At 46.6% G+C, this 19,384-nt stretch overlaps 2 protein-coding genes across 4 annotated transcripts in view; one reads left to right on the top strand and one right to left on the bottom strand.

The window, feature by feature from the left end:
• Positions 1-12,263, bottom strand: part of ATAD5 (ATPase family AAA domain containing 5) — a 40,807-nt gene extending 28,544 nt beyond the window's left edge. For both annotated transcript variants that reach the window (XM_041000402.1, XM_041000401.1), the window contains exons 1-6: positions 12,108-12,263; positions 6,551-8,436; positions 4,967-5,075; positions 3,864-4,028; positions 2,503-2,629; positions 1,510-1,591 (exon numbers count right to left, since the gene is read on the bottom strand). In XM_041000402.1, the coding sequence (XP_040856336.1) occupies positions 1,510-1,591; positions 2,503-2,629; positions 3,864-4,028; positions 4,967-5,075; positions 6,551-8,436; positions 12,108-12,173 (2,435 nt within the window). In that variant the 5' untranslated portion in view covers positions 12,174-12,263. The remainder of the gene's footprint in view (positions 1-1,509; positions 1,592-2,502; positions 2,630-3,863; positions 4,029-4,966; positions 5,076-6,550; positions 8,437-12,107) is intronic.
• A 5,249-nt stretch (positions 12,264-17,512) lies between these two features.
• The window catches only part of CRLF3 (cytokine receptor like factor 3), a 30,564-nt gene continuing 28,692 nt past the window's right edge, over positions 17,513-19,384 (top strand). Inside the window, exon 1 of one of the 2 annotated variants that reach the window (XM_041001717.1) lies at positions 17,513-17,732. In XM_041001717.1, coding sequence (XP_040857651.1) covers positions 17,604-17,732 — 129 coding nt within the window. In that variant the 5' untranslated portion in view covers positions 17,513-17,603. The remainder of the gene's footprint in view (positions 17,733-19,384) is intronic. The other variant, XM_041001719.1, reaches the window with a different exon arrangement.

Genomic DNA, 19,384 nt, shown 5'->3' with positions numbered 1-19,384 from the left:
CGGATCCAGTACCTGCTAATGTGTCTGGGAAAAGAGTGGAAGATTGTGCAAGTGCTGCCCCTGCAACTAGCCTGACAGCAACCTGCAAGCTCCTTGCCCTCGGAATCAGCGCAGTTCCGCCCACTGAGGTCATATAGGCTCAATCAACAGAGGGAAGATCTTTCTTCTCTGCCTGCCTCTCCTTCTCTCTGTAAACCTACCTTTCAAATCAATCAATAAATTTTCAGGGGGAAAAAAAAGGAGACAGAAAGAAAAGTTGACAACAGATAAAGACAATCTATGCCAAGAGACAACAGTCTGGCTGGTGGGAAGAGAAATCAGAAGAGCAGTTACATTTTGTTACGATGTCGGTGGGGAGATAAATGAAAGAGTATATAGTATTTTTCCAGGAGTAGAAGAAATATTTTATATCTTAATATAATTCATGTGTCAAGACTGTTTGGTTAATATTTGCACATTTAAGCTCACTCCTTAAATTGGAACAGTAAAAAAAAAATCAATAGCCTTAATCCAGGATTTAGGGAAATTTGTTCTCTTTCCGATGTATCATTCCAGCTGCATAAACTAGAACTGTAGTGTTGTTTTAATATCTTTTTTTCTTTTCCTCACTTCATTATCCATACCTAATTGATCACCAAGGGTTTTGGGATTCATCTCTTTCCAGGTGCCAGTGCTAACAGGCGAGCTCACTTCTCCATCATGTCACACATACCCGGGCTACATGCGCTTCCATCCCATTCTTGACAACATCATTAGACAGACTCATCATGTAAATAAGACTTCCTGTTTATATTCACATTCGCGGTTAAAAATCTCTGCTGGGCTGCTTCTCACTGCTTCTAACAAAATTCATCAACATGGTCCTGGGTCCTGCTTCAGCTGGCACCCATCACCCCTCCAGCTGAACCCATGTCTTCTCCCCCTTACTCTCATGTTCAAGTCAAGCACCATTCAATCTGACTGTCATACTTAGAGCTGTAGGGATGGAACAGACTGCTCCCTCTGACAGGAACATGGCTGCTTCCCCTAGCAGCTCTGGCTCTTCCTTCAGATCTCAGCTCAACTGCCATGTCCTCAGAGAAGCCTTCTGTGACCACAACAAGCATCTTTCATACAGACTCTAACAGAAATCTGTCCCTTTCCAACTGTTGGCCCAATTATTGCTTAATCATAGACTGTCTTCCCTCTCAACTATAAGCCTCGTGAAAAGAGGGACTATATCTTATCTTTTTCATCAAAACACCCCTAGGACCAAAAACAATACCTGGTACATGAAAGTACTTAAAAATATTTTTAATTCTATTTTGTCTAGAGAGGGAAGAAAAAAAAATTCAGGAAAGCTAGGTTTTCCAAAAGTGAAGGTAATGTGACCTTTGCCATCTTTTAAAATGAAGTTACAGAAACTTCAAAGGACAATTAACATTCTTGCTTGTCACAGCAAGTAAGCAAGTACACACAAAACATACTCCATAAAATACTTCAGCATTTTAAAATTTGTATGGAACTAACCTGCTTTCATCAAAGCCAAGGACAGGACCAGTTGTTTTTTGAGGCTTTCTGGCAAGGAATAAAGGAGCAACCTTCATTTTTCCTGAGAAAAATACTTAGGTTAGTATTAATGCATATCTTCTTTACTTACCTTTAGCTATTTTGTAAAAATTTTTTTAATTTAGCTTTTAATTTTTAATTTTAAAAATTAATAAACCTAAATTTAAATTTAAATACACTTATTTAAAATTTTAACAAACAAAACTATCTATACACGGACCTGTTCCTCCAACTTGCCAATATCAGAATCTCTGGGAGAAGTGTTCGTTTATAACTAAAGACTCCCACAATCTACTTCTGGAGCTTCCTTGTTTGCCACGTATGTGGCGGAATCTAAAGTCCTTGAGATCTCAAGTCTTTTTTAGGGAGGGCAGGCATCCAGCCTAGGAGGGAGGTGAATGGCTAGGAGACCCACATCGCATTCTCCAGCTCCAGCTTCTATGAATGCACACTCTGGGAAGAAGCGATGGTGCGTCCCTGCTACTCACATGGGCGGTAGGAGGTCCGGGTTGGGTTTCAATTCCTGGCTTTGGTCTGGCCCAGACCCCACTGCACTAGACATTTAGAAAAGCGAACTAACTTGCCTCGGTGCAGTTGTAGCAAGTTAATCCTCTGCCTGCAGCACCAGCAACCCATATATAAGCATAGGTTCTATTCCTGGCTGCTCCACTTCCCATCCAACTCCCTGCTTATAGTCTGGGAAACCAGTGGAGGATGGACCAAGGACTTGTGATTCTGCCCATACACGGCAAACAAGGATGCAGCCAGCACATGAAAGATCAGTCTGTCTCTCCCTCTCTCTGTATCTCCGCCTTCAAAATCATTCAACCAAACGATGAAGAAATAAATACAATAAAATTTTAGATTTTGTGACAGACTAAATCTCTGTCATGAATACTTTAGAATGATCTCCCCCAATATCCCAAAATTCATCTTAATGTTGAATCTGCTTACCGGGTATGTTTTTAGGAGGCTTGTTAATTTTTTTTCCTAGTACATCATTCAAACTCGGAAGTTTCTTCTGATTTTTTTCTGAATGCTTTAGAGAAGTCAGACTTGAATCTATTATTATGACAGAGTCCTTAAGATAAAATAAGAAAGACATTTCTTTAGTACGTCAGCACTCCCTACTCACAGCAAGGGATACATTCCAATGCTAACCAATAGTAGACACCTGAAACCTTAGAGTACTGAATGCCCAGTACTGTGCTTTCTATACACACACCTGTATATATCTTATCAAACACTGTATCGATAACTTTTGCAGGTTGAGATGTCATAGAAAAACACAAGCAAATTTCCCTTTTTCTCCATCACAACATACAAATATAAAATTCATTCTGTACATCTTAGTAATATTAGCATGCAATTATTTTCTGGCACTTGCAAATTGTCAGCATCACTACACTTGAAACTTGAGCCCGTTATTTAGCAAAATAAAGGGTTCCCCCAAGAAAGCCCTGAAGTAAGAAACAGCAGATCTGAGAACCTAAGTAGTTAATACTGATGAGGTGATATAGAGTCCCTGTCTTGCATGTGCCAGGATCCCATATGAGCACCAGTTCGTATTCTGGCTGCTCTACTTCCCATCCAGCTCCCTGCTTTGGGACTGGCAAAGCAGTCTTGAGGATAGCCCAAAGCCTTGGAACCCTAAACTGTGTGGGAGACCCAGAAGAGGCTCCTGGCTTCAGATCAGCTCAGCTCTGGCTGCTGAAGCCACTTGGGGAGGATCTCCTTCTCTGTTAACCTACTTTTGCATTAAAATAAAAAATTAAAAAAAAAAAAAAAGATCTGCAGTGACCTGAGGATTCAGACTATATTAATTCTTTCTTTTAAATATTTACTCTTTTAATTTGAAAGGCATATTTTACAGAGAAAAAGAAAGAAAGGCTCTTTCATCCAGTGGTTCACTCTCAAAATGGCCACAATGGCCAGAGCTGAGCCGAAGCGAAGCAAGGAGATTCCTCTAAGTGTCCTATGTGTCAACAGGGTCCAATGGCTTCGAGTCATTCTCTGTTGCTTTCCCAGACCACAAGCAGGGAGCTGGATTGGAAGTGAAGCAGCTAAAACACAAACTGGCTGTCATACGGGATGCTGGCACGTCAGGGCAGACAATTAGTTCGCTATGCCACCACACCAGCCCTAGACTGACTATATTTTATAAGCCAAAGGTTTGTAAAGCAGAACTGAAAAAAATATTCTCTATCATTTGAAGGTTATCCCATGATGCCATTTTCTTTGCTTATAATGGTTTCAATCACTCCAAACAGTAAAACAAGACATAAATTATAACAAGAGATGTCTGTAATACTTACTTCTGATTTTGACAATGTTTTCTTTTCAGAAAGCATCTGACGTCTAGAGGAGCGCCTTAATGGTACAACTGCTTCTTCGGCTACCTTTGTTCTATTGATGTGTAAAGCTTTCGCTTTTTCAATTAGTTGCTTTGCTTTGGATACATTTTTTGAAGCGCTGCTTGCCTAGTCAAAAAAAAAGGGGAAACAAATAACAGACAAAAAATTGTATTAATACAAAAAATTAAGAATATGCAATAAAAATACATACAGCCACAAATCACATCAGTCAACAAAGAAATGGCTATTCCAATCTTACAAGACAATTACGTTAAAATAGTGATTTTTCTTAAATGATTTTGGAGTGTTTATTTTCAAATAAACAGACTAGCAACCAGGGAGGGAGTGGAATCTTCCACATACTCATTACTCAATGGCCACAACAGCCAAGGCAGGGACACGTCCAAGCAGGAGCCTGGAACGCCATGTGGGTTACCCACATGGGTAGCAGGCTCAAGTACACACTAGCCCGTGTGATCTCCCAGACACGTCAGCAGGGAGGTGGAGTGGAAGTATCTAGAATAGCTGGGACCTGAGACTGTACTCTGATATGGGATACTGGCTTCACAAGCAGTGGTTAAACTTACTGCACTACAACTCCAGCCCCTGCCTTTATTTCTTACCAGAAATTATCTAGAAACACATTTATGTTCATGTAAAGCATCACATAGAAAGCTATCTAAAACAGAGATCAGAATTTGGTTGCAAGGCCTGGCACAATGGCCTAGCAGCTAAAGTCCTCGCCTTGAACGTGCCAGGATCCCATATGGGCGCCAGTTCTAATTCCGGAAGCCCCACCTCCCATCCAGCTCCTTGCTTGTGGCCTGGGAAAGCAATCGAGGTTGGCCCAAAGCCTTAGGACCCTGCACCTGTGTCGGATACCCGGAAGGGGCTCCTGGATCCTGGCTTTGGATGAGAACAGCTTCAACCTTTGCTACTAGTTGAGGAGTGAACCAGTGGATGGAAGATCTCTCTTTGTATCTCCTCCTTTTTGTATATCTGCCTTTCCAATACTAATAAATCTTTAAAAAAAAAAAAAGAAAGAAAGATCACTCTAATATTACCTTTCTCGTTGGAGAAATAAAATCTTCATCAGTTGTTTCTGATTTCTTGGATTTTTTTTTAGATTTCTTCTTAGACTTTTTGGGAGTGGTAATTCTGGTGAACTTCATCCTGAAAACAAGAGAAGGTATTCAGAAACATCTTGATCATAACATGCAAGGATCCCAATTAAACATAGATAACAATCAGTCAAGGTTCCAATTTCTAAACTCCTTTAAAAAAGCATCGAAAATACAAACAAAAACCCTATTCAGTTTCAAACTACTGCTTGAAAACTAAGCCAAATTTATAAATTATTGCCTGTAGAAATATTCTTTCCAGAAAATTAGGCCCTAGAATCATTTTTCAAATATTATTTTTACTAGAAAGGCAGATTGACAGAAAGGAGAGATACAAAAACCTTCCATCAGCTGGCTGGTTCACTTCCTAAATGGTCACAATGGCCAGAGCCAACGTCTTCCACGTGGGTATAGGATCACATGTCTTTATGCCACTGTCCGTTGCTTTCCCAGGCCATAAGCAGATAACTGGATCAGAAGTGGAGTAGGTGAGACTCAAGTCAGTGACCATTTGGGATCCCAACACTATTGAGCCACTGTGCCCTCCACCAGTACATCCCCCAAACATTCTTACATTACCCAGAAACAGAACACAAGTATGTTCTTCACAGCACATGGATCTATTTACCCAAAAAATAACATTCTGTATGTTTTTTTTTTTAATCTATTTGTCACATTTCAGGGATATTTCTCCAGGGTTAGCAACTCTGATTAAGAGTTAAGACTCATCCAAAATATATCTAAAATTCTTCTGAAATTTTCCCTAAATTAAATGAAGGGGTTAGCATTTAGGTGCAGTGTGTTAAGCCACAGCCTATGAGGCTGGCATCCCATATGAGCATGAGTGCAAGTCCCAGCTGGTGTGCCTGGTAAAAGCAGGGAGCCCCCAGTGTCATCATGCATCAGGTTAAGTGGGCGCAGCAAGGCAGGCATCTCATGTGTGCAAGTTTGAGATTCAGCTGCTGTACTTCCAACTGAACTTCCTGTTAACAGCCTGGGAAAGCAGTGGAGGACAGCACAAGCGCTTGGGCCCCTGCATCACGTGGAAGCTCTGGAAAAATCTCCAGGCTCCTGGCTTCAGATTGGTCCAGTCCGGGCTATTTTAGCCATTATGGAGTGAATCAATGGATAGAAGACCCTGTCTGTAACTCTGCTATTCAAATAAAAAAAAAAAAAAATTAAGAAATCTCCAGAAAAGAGAAAGCAAGAAAAGATGAGCCAAGTACCTGGCCCTTGTTGTCCATGAGAGGCTTAGATGGAGTTCCACGCCCTGGGTTTCAGCCTGGCCCAGCCCTGGCCATTGCAACTATCTGGGAGTGAACCAGCAGATATGTCTTTCTAATATCAACTCCAGATAATAAATCTTCGAAAATTAATTAAACATAGAAACATCTTGAAAGCAATTCTCCTTTTTATAAATCACTTAATAACAAAAATCCTCTCCAGTGTTTGAAGTAGTTTCCTTCTAGCTAGTACTACAGACAGAATACTAGAACTTTAGAACCAAAGAAACACACAAAACTTAACCTGATGGGGCTCTCTGAGTCAGAGGGTACTGTTATCAGTTCCGCTGTGTAGAGGCCGTGCCTGTCCACAAAGCTGGCTGCTCTGGGAGTGGACGCCTTAGCTGGACTGACCTCAGGGGCCCCTTCGGAACAGGTCCCTCTCATCGTCACCATAGTGGGCGTGCTGTGTCTTACAGATCTTCTGGTTGATTTGGGTGTGGAAATATTCACCAAGCTCTCCTCAGGCTTGGCTTTAGAAGGAGTAACCTTATCTTTAACTGCTGTGCTCGTCTTTCTTGGTTTGTAATTCTTGCGTGGAGGGTCATCACTTGCTGGGTTTTCACAAACAAGTCTTTTACTCTTAACTGGGGTGCTTCTGAAAACGCCTGCTTTCTTTCGTCTTAAACTCATTCTAAGCCTATTCTGGCGTTGTGGTTTTTTAAAGGAAAAGATTGCTTCTTGCTGTTGAGTATTTATTTCTGCGTTTTCAGCCTGAGGAACCCCAATATCTGAGGTCTTCTTTCCCTTTTTCTTGACCTTTTTACTTTTCTTAGGACAGCGTTCCTTGCGAGCCTGTGCACAGTCGTTACTTGCAAGCATTTGAGTGTGAGTACCGTCCACGATTTTTTTAGCACTGCCATCTCTTCCTTCCTCCCCGGAAGATTTGTCACTGAGTTCTTTCTGTTTGTCGGGTTTTTTGACTCCATCCTTCAGTGCATCTGATGTGGGCTGCCTGAATGCCTTCATGAACTGCTGTCTTTCTTCCGGAGTGCATTTCGGTTTCACAGCGTCAGAAGTTCCAGCTTCCAAAACTGCCAATTCTAATTCTTCTTCCTGTATGACAACATTTGATTTCCTTTTCTGGATCATCTGTTCATTCTCAGGATCAGATAGGCTATTTTCCACTTCAGAACGCTTCTGTTTCAAGAAAATTGGGGGTATTTTTCCTGATTTTTTTAAGGGGATAGGGTGAACTTGTGCAAGCACAGTAACTGTCTTAAAACGTACCTGTGGAGAAATGTCACAGTTTTCTATTTCTCTCACATCACTACTTTTGACTATTTCTTCGACACTTTCAGAAGGAACACAAATTGACACGGTAGAATCTGGTACCTGCTCCACCTCATGTTCCCACTGACTTTTCAGGAATTCTTCATAGGAGACAGTTACTGTATTGTCATGCGACTGGTCTCTTTCAGTTACATGATCTCTCAAGTCCGCATCCTTTGTAGTGTTCTTGATTTCTTTAGCAAGGGAAGGCATGATCTGTTGACTGTCTCTATCATTCTTTTTAAGCAGATTTTGTTCCTCCGTCAGGGGCAAACATTCAGACATATCTACTGTATCTCGCAGCCTCCTTTTCCTCAACCTCTTGTCATCATTTTTTGCGGCCCCTTTCTTAGGATTTACTTTCTTAACATGTTTCTTGGAGGTCCCGATACTTGATTGGTTTTTGCTATCTTGATTGCATTCTCCAGGTGCACTGACATATTTCTTCGGCAGTAAAACGGAAGGGTTACAGTCCTCAAGGGTGTTAAAACTACAGTCTTCTTTGCTCTCATCACTACTAATTTCAATTGGAGATTCATTTTCCATTTTAATATCATTGAGTTTTTGAGACAGATTAACCCTCCTTCCTTTCTTCTTAACCTCTACTTGTGAGAGTGTTTCCAAAGGCAGCCCCTGCTCTTTGCCAAGGTCGGTGGGCAATGGCGCAGACTTTATCTGGCACTCCTTCATGGAATGTCTTCTCTCACTGCTGGGTGGAGTCCTTCTAAAATAATTCATAATATTACTAGATTTTGGAGGTGAGAAAACTCTGTCCCCAGTCTTCCCTAATGGAGATAAATATTTTGTAATGGTTTTGCAGGAAGATCTGTCATCGTCTTTCTTTCGCTTCTTGCACGGCTAGTAATTTAAAAGAAAAAAAAAAGGCATTTATTTCAAGCAAAATAATTGAAATATACATTTTAAACATGGATTTTAATCTTAAGTAACTAGATTAAGACAAAAAAGGAAATTTTGTTTGTAGAAAACACAATATATCAGAAAGAAACCTGCCTAAAAATCAGTGTCATATCAAACTGAACACTAATTTAAGCATTTTTTTTTTTTTTTGGAAAGGCAGATTTATACAGAGAAAGAGAGAAACAGCAACAGATCAATCTTCCACCTATGGCTCACTGTCCAAGAGGCCACAACTACTGGAGCTGAGCCAATACACAGCGAGGAACCAGTCTTCTGGGGCATTCCACAAAAACAAAACAAAACCATAAAAATAATCCCAGAAAAAAAAAAAAAAGAAAGAAAGAAAGAGTTAGGCCTCTGTTTATCACGCCCCTGAGGACACGACAGAGTGCTACTGGAGCTCCACTTTTTTTGTGTGTGTTAAAGATTTATTTATTTATTTCTATTGGAAAGGCAGATACACCAAGAGAAAGAAGATCTTTCATCCATTCATTCCCCAAGCAGCCACAACTGCTGGGCTGAGCTAACCCAAAGCCAGGAGCCTCTTGTCTTCTGGGTCTCCCATGCAGGTGCAGGGTCCCAAGGCTTTGGGCCATCCTCAACTGCTTTCCCAGGCTACAAGCAGGGAGCTGGATAGCAAGTGGGCCACAAGGATACAAACCAGTGCCCGCCCATATGGGATCCTAGCACATTCAAGGTGAGGACTCTGGCCACTAGGCCACTACACAGGGCCCAGAGCTCCACTTCTGATGCAAGTTCCTGTTTAACAGGCTCCCTCAGCTAGGTGTGTACTGGACACCAGTAGAACACACACCTGGGTTGAGTTCCTGGCCAGGGAGCCCAGCACAGCCTGAGCACCCACCAGACAACAGACATTTTGGGAATCAGAAAGCAAACTACAGGTGATTGACTCTCTTTTTCTCTCTCAAAATATTTTTTAAATTTTAATTTGCATCTTAATGTTTCATATAGGGCCCAGAACAGTGGCCTAGCAGCTAAAGTCTTGCCTTGAACACACCGGGATCCCATATGGGTGCCGGTACTAATCCGAGCAGCTCCACTTTCCATCCAGTTCCCTGCCTGTGGCCTGGGAAAGCAGTCAAGGACAGCCCAAAGCCTTGGTATCCTGCACCCATGTGGGAGACGTGGAGGAGGTTCCTGGCTCCTAGCTTGAGATTGGCTTAGCACCAGCCATTGCAGTCAATTGGAGAGTGACTCACTGGATGGAAGATCTTCCTCTCTGTCTCTCCTCCTCTCTGTATATCTGACTTTGTCATGAAAATAAAATAAATCTGGGCCCGGCGCGGTGGCGCAAGTGGTTAAAGGTCCTCGCCTCACACGGCCGGGATCCCATATGGGCGCCGGTTCTAATCCCGGCAGCCCCGCTTCCCTTCCAGCTCCCTGCCTGTGGCCTGGGAAAGCAGCAGAGGACGGCCCAAAGCTTTGGGAACCTGCACCCGCGTGGGAGACCCGGAAGAGGCTCCTGGCTTCGGATCGGCATAGTATCGACCCGTTGCGCTCACTTGGGGAGTGAATCATCGGATGGAAGATCTTCCTCTCTGTCTCTCCTCTCTGTATATCCGCCTTTCCAATAAAAAAATAATAAAAATAAATCTTTAAAAAAATTTTTTATTTGCATTTTAATATTTCATATAGGGCCCAGCACGGTGGCCTGGCAGCTAAAGTCCTCGCCTTAAACACGCCAGGATCCCCAATGAGTGCCGCTGGTTCTAATCCTAGCTGCTCCACTTCCCATCCAGTTCCTTGCTTGTGGCCTGGGAAAGCAGTGGAGGACAGCCCAAAGCCTTGGGACCCTGCACCCGCGTGGGAGACCCGGAAGAGACTCTGGGCTTCAGACTAGCTCAACACCGACTATTACAGCCACTTGGAGAATAAATCAGAAGAGGGAAGATCGGCCTGGTGCGATGGTGCAGTGGTTAAGGTCCTCGCCTTGCACGCCCGGGATCCCATATGGGCGCCGGTTCTAATCTTGGCAGCCCCGTTTCCCATCCAGCTCCCTGCCTGTGGCCCGGGAAAGCTGTCCAGGACAGCCCAAGGCTTTGGGAACCTGCACCCGCGTGGGAGACCCGGAAGAGGCTCCTGGCTTCAGATCTGGCATAGCATCGGCGGTTGCGCTCACTTGGGGAGTGAATCATTGGACAGAAGATCTTCCTCTGTCTCTCCTCTCTGTATATCAGCCTTTCCAATGAAAATAAATCTTTAAAAAAAAAAAAAAAGAAGAGGGAAGATCTTTGTCTCTCCTCTCTGTAGATCTACCTTTAGATAAAAACAAATAATAAAAACCTTTAAAAAAAAAAGGATAGCAGTGACCGCAGCTCAAGGGAACAAGATTAGAAAAGCCAGACCTGAGTGTGACAAGGTGGTATCAATAGCATGCAAGCAGAGAGCATCGCACTCTGGAGAAGAGCAGCGGGAAATTGGAAGAATTTGTCCCACCCACCTACCTTCCCCCATGCCTCAACCTACCCCACCCTAATCAGTAGTCCTCAAGGGCTTGCATTCTGGTCAACTAGGAAAACACACACACACCCAGGAAAAAAAGTTAGTGTGCAAATGAGTAGTTAGTAACTGGTACTGGGATAAAGTTCTAACCATCTGGATAAGTATGAGGCAAAATAAATCACAGGCAGATGAAATGCGTATTTTAAAATGAAGTGTTAAATGTATTAAAAATGTTAATGAGTTGCTTTTATTTACTTAACTTGAGGTGGTACCAGGGTTGGCTGTGAAGCTAACTACTTTTAATTTTTTTACAGTTTAACTGCACTGGGCCAGCGTTGCAGCCTAACGGTTGAAGTCCTAGCATTGAACACGCCAGGATCCCATTTGCGTGCCGGTTCTAATCCCGGCAGCTCCACTTCCCATTCAGCTCCCTGCTTGTGGCCTGGAAAAGCAGCCGAGGACGGCTGCACCCGCATGGGAGACCCGGAAGAAGCTCCTGGCTGCTTGGGGAGGGACCCAGCAGACCACATATTTCTGTCTCTTCTTCTCTCTGTAATCTGGCTTTCCAATCAAAGTCGTTTCCAAAAAATTAACTGCATTTTAACCACTCTTTAACTCTCTGTAAAACAGATAACCTTCATCTCAAGGTTGATACTGAGCGACATAATGTGTAAAAGGCTCTAACTCTCACAGGGGTCCTTGCAAGAGGCTCTGAAAGCACCGAAAACACACTGTCCGTGGAAAACCGACACAACTGCCCACGCAAAATCAAGACCTGAGTGACGCCAAGTGCCAGAACCCAAACACGAGAGACAAGCCCGAGCGTGTCCTACCAGCATAACCAACACCGAGCAGACAAACGTCACTTCATTCCAAACCGTGAGAGAAGCCACCAAATCAATACACATCTTCTCTCCCTACCAGGCGGCTCCCAGGGGTGCCTGCCCCGAGTCTGTCACGGGAACTGGAACACAGCAGGCGGAGAGGCCAGGGTTCTGTGTCCACTCCCCGTGGGATGCCCGTGACTGACACGCCAAGCCGGGGTCCCACATCCTGCCCGACGCCGACCCCACAGCCACCCCGCGACCCCGGCGTCTGTCCGTCAGCAGGTGCCACGACCCCCGGGGACGGCCCGCACCCCGCCGCACCTCAATCTCGTAGTCCTCCACCGGAGGGGGAGCCGCCGCCGCCGCCATGGCCAGGACGCCCACCATGCTCGCCGCTGCCCCCGGCCCTAGCACCGTGCGCGGCCCAGCGGGGCCGGTGCCCAGGCCATGGGGTCCGCTTCAGCCTCGGCCGCGACACCCCCGGCCCCGGGCAAGGCGCCGAGGCCCGGCCCGACGCAGCCCCGTCGGACGCGGAAAGAGGTGGCGGGAAAGCGCGGGCAGCGCGGCCTGCGGGCGCGGCGGCGGCGTGCGGGGCCTGGCGGGCCGCGAGCCCCCGAGGAGCGCTGCGGGCCGGGGCCGGGGTCGGCGGGCCGGGCGGGACGCGGGCCGGACCGCGGGGCTTCCGAGCCCGTTCTTGTCAATTGGGTTTTCGCGCCGTCCGGAGCGCCGGGGGTGGAGTCTGCGACTGTTTCTGGAGGCTGGGCCGACGGAGAGCCGAGAGGATCAAAACACCTCCGTGGCGAGTCGCACCAAGGGAAACAAAGGCGCCAAGAAATTTAAAACCTATCTGGACTTTGGAGATTTGGAAAAGCTTCACGGTTGAAAACGCTATTTAATTACGATGACTTAATCAGTCGCTGCCAGAATCAAAAGGTAGACAACGTCCTAAAAAAGTCCTTTGGAGGCACTTTTGAACAACACAAACAATAAAAAATTTGATCACAGTGCTACCATCTGCAATTGAATATGAATATTTTGATGAGCGTCTTGCTTCGACGTACGCCGATTTGCAGTTCAAAATATTGACTTAAAAATATTTTTTCAAAATATATTTATCTCTGGGGCTTGTGTGATGACTCAATTTGTCTAATCCTCTGCTTGCTAGTCCCAAGATCCCATTTGGGCACTAGTTCCTGTCCTTGCTGCTCCACTTTCCATCCAGCCTTCTGCTGGTGGCCTGGGAAAACAGTCAAGGACTGCCCAACGCCTTGGGACCCTGCACCTGTGTGGGAGACCTGAAAGAAGCTCCTGGCTCCTGGCTTCAGATCAGCTCAGCTCTAGTGATTGCGGCTATTTGGGGAGTGAACCAGCAGGTAGAAGATTTTTCTGTCACTCCTTCTTACTGTAAATCTGCCCTTCCAATAAAAGAGAGTTCCCAATGCTTGCAACAGCCAAGCGTAAGGAACTCGATCCGGGTCTTGGATGTGGGTGGTAGGAACCCAAGTTTTCAGAACTTGAGGCCTCTATACTACCTCCAGGGGGTTGCCTGAGCAGGAAGTTGGAGTAAGAAGTGGATCCAGCTATGGAGCCCAAGCATTCTCATGTGAGTGGCAGGCAATCTAGGTGCTAAACCAATTGCCTGTCCTTTGGCAGTTTTTTAATGTGAAATTTAGTCCAGTGGTAAAGAGAGAAAGATGATGAGATTTATGCTAATACTGTGAATGTTTGAGTGCAGAGTTTTAACTACACGGAAGCTAGAAGTCAGATGAGACAAAGTGACCATAACCATGGAGATTATTGTGATATGTGGTATTGTTTTACCTTTTTTGCTACAATTTATTTATTTTTATGGGAAAGTCAGATTTACAGAAAGATCTTGCATCTGCTGGTTTACTCCTTAAGTAGACACAATACGCAAAGCTGAACTGAACCCAAACCAGGAGCCAGGAGTTTCTTCTGGATCTTCCATGTGAGTACAGAGTCTCAAGGATTTGGGTTGTCCTCTATTGCTTTCTCAAGCCAAAAGCAGGGAGTTGAAAGGGAAGTTGAGAAGCCAGGACACAAAACCAGCACCCATATGGGATCCTGGCGCATGCAAGGCAAGGACTTTAGCCAGTAGGCTACTGCGTTGGGCCCAATTCATTTTATTTTTGATTATGCTTATATAGTTGAGAGGGATACATGCCCCTGATTAGGGTGGGGAGGGTCTAGGAATGGGGGAAGCAGATGAAACAACTGTCTCCAATATCCTTTTTTCTTCTGATATTTGGGGAAAGTGAAGAGAGAAGTAGAGATGGCCTCTCCCAGCAGCTCAACGGCATTAATACCGTGGACTGGGGATGGCCACCTGACATCATCCATGGTCCCTGATATGCAGCATGTTCCAAGGATACTGCTTAAATAGTTTTGATAGTTCTAGTATGTTATTGATTTTGTTGCTCCAAGGTTGAGGAAATCCATCCAAGGTCCATGGGCTGACACAGTCCACCGGACATGTCAGATATTTGTCTGGAAGAGCTGTCCAATTTGTTCTGCATTCAATGGTACTAAATGTCATCTGCAGGCCTCAATGAGCATCCGGGCATGCCATCCACTGTACTGGCCTCAGCAACCATGCAGACCCCGTTCTGACACATACACTCTGAGGCCAGACCACAGACCTTTTCATTTTCACCATGATTGGAGTTCTTAGCCATACAATTGGGGGAGGCTCAAAAGAAACCTCGCCAGAGGTGACCCCAACTTAACTCCTGTATGTGCCAGCCAGTGTGAGGTCCAACTCAGTCCATCACCCATATCAGCCTACACACACATACTGATGATTGACATCATCTGGTCAGTTGTGTCCCCAACCTCATCTCATATGCCAACCCTGCACACCACACATTCTGCTCTCACTTATACCAGCAGCAACTGCAGCCTAGTTGGAGCAACCCCAAATAACCTCCAATAAACCAGTCCCCAACCCTGGTTCTTGGGCATGCCACTGTATGCAACAAACTGGTTTGATCTGTCCCACATCCCATTCAGTTCTTGTACACATCAATGGGCACTGGAGCCAAGTTCCATCCAACTGATCCAACTATCCAGCTCACACTCATTCTGGTGGGTGCCACTGCCAGTCTAGACAGGCCCACCTCCAGCCCTAGTTCTCATGCTTGCCAGTGGGAGTTCAGCCCATCAAAGAAGGTGCCCACAGTTTCCCTGCCGGATCTACTCCCAGTCCCAGATCTTGCACTTTCCAAGTAGTTCTACAGGACTTACCCCAGTGGCAACCAGCCTGCACTTTGGCTCACGTGTGCTCCAATGACAGTCACATCGCAGCGTGGTTTTTCCTGTCCCAGTTCTCATGCGTAGCCTTGCCTAGCCTAGTCTGCTTCCAGTCCCAGCTGTCACACTCAGCAGCAGTAGCAGCAGCTCATCTCCCATCCCAGTTCTTATGTGTGCTGGTGGGAGCAGTGGCCCAGACAGACTCATTTTAGCATTTGCCTGCAGGTGTCGCAGCCTGGCTCCACCCACGCTGCCCCAGTGATTTTTTTTTTTAATTGAATAATCAGATATAAAGAGACAAGGAGAGACAAAGAGAAAGATCTTCCATCCATTGATTCACTCCCCAAGTGGCCGCAATGGCCAGAGCTAAAGCCAGGAGCCAGGAGCCTCCTCCAGGTCTCCCACACCAGTGCAGGGACCCAGGCTACAAGCAGGGAGCTGGATGGGAAGTGGGGCTACTGGGATTATGGACTGGTGTTCCCATGGGATCCTGGCGCATGCATGCAAGGTGAGAACTTTAGTCACTCAGGTATCAGTGTTGTTTTAATATAAGGAATACAAGGCCAGGAGTGGTAGCCTAGTGGCTAAAAACCTAACTTTGCACTGGGATCCCATAAGGGTGCTGTTTCATTTTCTGGCTGCTCCATTTCCCATCCAGCTCCCTGTTTGTGGCCTGCGAAGGCAGTGGCATATGGACCGGACCACTGGGATCCTAAGCCCATGTGGGAGACCCAGAGGAACCTTGGGATGCTGCATCCAAGTTGGAGACCCTGACTCCTGGCTTCAGATCAGCTCAGCTCTGGCAGTTGCAGTCCCTTGGGGAGTGAACTGGAGGATGGGGGATTTTTGTCTCTCCTTCTCTCTGTGGATCTGACTTTCCAATAAAATAAATAAATCTTTTTTAAAAAATAAGGAGTACAAATGTCTCAAATCTAGATTGTGCTGCTTGTTTTTTTCTGAAAATAAGCTGTCAGGATTTTCAGTGAAGGGAGTTGTCACTGCTTTCATTTCTTTCTTTCTTCCTTTTTTTTTTTTTTTTGTATATGCCATCTTGTTGGGTGTTGTTTTGTTTCATTAGAACTGGTAGACAGCAGGGAAGGTGGTAGGAAATGAGAAAGTGAAAAAATCTCTTTTTATTCCATCCCTGATTTCAGTCTTTTCCTTGCTCTTTCTAGCAGCAGCCATTACACTATTAACTTTTTGGTTGGTAACATTATTGTCTTTTTTTTAAAAGATTGATTTATTTTTATTGCAAAGTTAGATATACAGAGAGTAGGAGAGACAGAGAAGATGTTCCATCTGATGATTCACTCCCCAAACGACTACAACAGGCAGTCTGCTGATCCGAAGCCAGGAGTCCAGATCCTCCTCCAGGTCTCCCACACGGGTGCAGGGTCCCAAGGCTTTGGGCCGTCCTCAACTGCTTTCCCAGGCCACAAGTAGGGAGCTGGGTGTTATGGAAGTGGAGCAGCTCGGACTTGTGGTGCCGATGTTGGATGCTGGTACTTGTAGGGAGAGGACTAGGCAACTGAGCCATGGCTCTGAGCCCTAATTTATACTTCCAATGCAGTATTTCTCAGCTATTTTCTCCCCATGTATCTTAGCACCCTCGTTTCACTGAACCAGTGTTGATTGAGAATCCCTACTTTAAAGAGAACTAAACTCTACTTCTCTCTCCCTCTCCTCACAGGCTCCTGTAACAGGACAACACACAGTGACCTCTACTGCTTGCTCCCTGAATTCTAAGGGTCCGGGTTCCTGGGTCAACTGTCAACAGAGGCCGAATTAAACCATCCACTTACTTTACATTTGATCCACAGTCATTTTTTAAAAAAGTGCTTCTAAGTGGTTGGGGGAAAGGCAAAGTCGATTTTTGGTGAACCATGAAAGTTGTATAAGTTTGTCTACGGCTGGACATGCCCAGGATTTGCTGCGTTGCTATACAGTCCTTACAGCTGGCACCTCCAATGATCTAGACCTTGCAGTGGAGAAAAATATCTGCCAACACCCTGCCTGGCGCTAGGGCCACTGCTGGCCACAATGGTCACCCGCTGTCCGGGTGGAGGTGTGGGTGGTGGCCAAAGTGGAGATGTGGGTGGTGGCCGGAGCGGGGAGGCCGACGTCAGGGCCCAGTGCTCTGGCTTCCTCAGTTCTGAGTTCAAATCCTGGGTTCCGGAAATAGTGAGCCCCCTCAGCGTACCTCAGCTCGCTCTGGCCCGGGGGAACCCCAGCAGGAAAGTAGAAAGTCAAGGACAAGAGAAGATGTGGGACGTCCTCGTCATGCTTCCCGGCGTTTCCCAAGTCAGGCGCAGGGGTCAGCGCCGCTCGCGCTCGGAGCACAGGTCCTCGGAGGCGGCGAGCGGGCGGCTCTGGGACCCCGAGGCCACGCCGGGCCGGCGCAGCGGCAGCTGGCCATCCCTCCAGGGCGCCTCGCGGCTGGGGCGGGGCCCGGGGCCGCTTCCGCCTTGCGCGAGGCCGCGCGGGGCCGCTCGGCGGCGCCCGGCGCAGTGAGGAACCCGCGCCGGCAGCCACGGGCCGCGCGGCCGGATGAGGGGGGCCATGGAGCTGGACGGCGAGCAGCTGCTGCTGGAGGCCCGCGAGAATGTGGAGGCGGCGCAGAGCTACCGGCGGGAGCTGGGGCTGCGGCTGCAGGGGCTGCGGGAGGCGCAGAGGCAGGTCGGAGGGCCGCGTCCCGAGGGGCGCCCCGTGGGCCCCGGGGCGGTGGGCGCGGGCACCGTGAGGGCTGCGAGGGGCGGGAGTGTCCCAGAACTCGGTCTGGAGCTGCCCTGAGGCTCTCAAGGTGGAAAGGGGAACCGAGGAGGGTCTGGGCCCTGGAGGGTGGGGAGATTTCCGGGGAGGAAGAGTCGGGGAGATCCAGGCGCTCCCCAAACTGTGGGCCGGTGATGGGGGCAGGGGCGCGTCGGCTGTCGGGCAGAACTGAGGGAAGGGAACCGAGGCGGAGGGCGGTGACCGGTGAGAGAGAGCCAGCTTGGGACTGTGTGGGACGGAGGCTTGGAGGGGGCTGCAGGTGGGCACGACGTGGGTATGGGAAGACGAAGGACAGAGTCCTGCCAACCCTAAATGAATGGAGTTAATCTTTGGATAAAATCTCATGTGAACATGAATGCGTGTTTTGGAAAAGCATTTGAAGTCACCCCTAGGGTTTAAAATTTAAAGTGAAGGTTACTGGAAGGATAGAAGGAAAATGAAATTCTAGGGGCGAGAGTAAAAAGTCCCCGGGAAATGGAAAAAGTGAAAGAGCAGTGCTGAAAGGTGAAGCTAAATATACCTTCAAGCGGGCCGTTATCTGGTTCCCTGGGAAGGGGTTATCGAATGTACAGGAAAGTCACACGGCTTCTGCACAGAAAAAGAGAACCTGCCTGCCAGTGTGTGGTAGGGCAGATGGTCCCCAGGCTAATATCCACACAAGTGCTTAATAGTTTCTTTTTAGGTGAGTCAGGTTCCACCTGAATTTCTCCACATCGCACTTGATATTAGGATGTGTTGTCGTCCTTGTAATTCCTGAAAGTGGGGGAGTGAGCTGTGTTAACAATGTCTTGCATTTTATATCTGCATAAATCCTTGCAGGTTGGGCTAGGGCAGACGTCACTTGTATTCTATTAATGAAGTGGGGAGCAGAGTCTTATCTCGATTTGGTGGATACCTTCCAAAACTATCCAGTGCTTATCTCCAGTTCCTTTGAAAAACATCTGCCTTATTCTGTCTGCTGTTTGGAAGCAAGGTTCTACATGTAGGACTTGCTTTAAAAAGAGAGATTGAAATGCTTCATTAGTTGACGCATGGTTAAGATATCTGATTTGTGAGCCTGGCTCTTGTTGGAGCAGCAGCAATTAAGAAGCAGTGGCTTTTAGCCTGGTGGTGAAGACTCCCACGTTCCCAGTGGGCCGGCCTGGCCTCCTGGCGCAGCCCAGATGCCTCAGTCCAATCTGATAATGCCTCCTGGATGGAGGCAGTGTGAGGGTGTAGTTAATTGGGTTCTTGCCACCCTTGTGGGTGACCTGGGTCGCCTTCCTGTTCCTTGCTCTTCTAGACATTTGGGAGCTGAGCTAGCAGATGAAAACTCACTCCTCTCTTTTTGTCTCCTAGAAACAAACCAAAGATGTAAATACCCCAAGAAATAGTAGAGTTGACAAAATGAATGAGGTTAGGGTCTGGGTGTAGTACTTTTTCATCTGTCAGGTTAACATTGTATGTGTTAAGGTTTTTTTGGTGTGGGCGGTCTCTCTCCTTTCAGGAAACACATCATGTCCCAGAGCTGTCCCTGGAGCTGCGTTATTTATCCGGTTGACTTGTTCATAAATAAAACT

The sequence above is a fragment of the Ochotona curzoniae genome, unplaced genomic scaffold, assembly GCF_017591425.1.
Source record: "Ochotona curzoniae isolate NIBS_2020 unplaced genomic scaffold, NIBS_Ocur_1.0 scaffold_2453, whole genome shotgun sequence".
In the NCBI taxonomy this organism is placed as follows: Eukaryota; Metazoa; Chordata; class Mammalia; order Lagomorpha; family Ochotonidae; genus Ochotona; species Ochotona curzoniae.
This window is presented reverse-complemented; position numbering and strand designations above follow the sequence as displayed.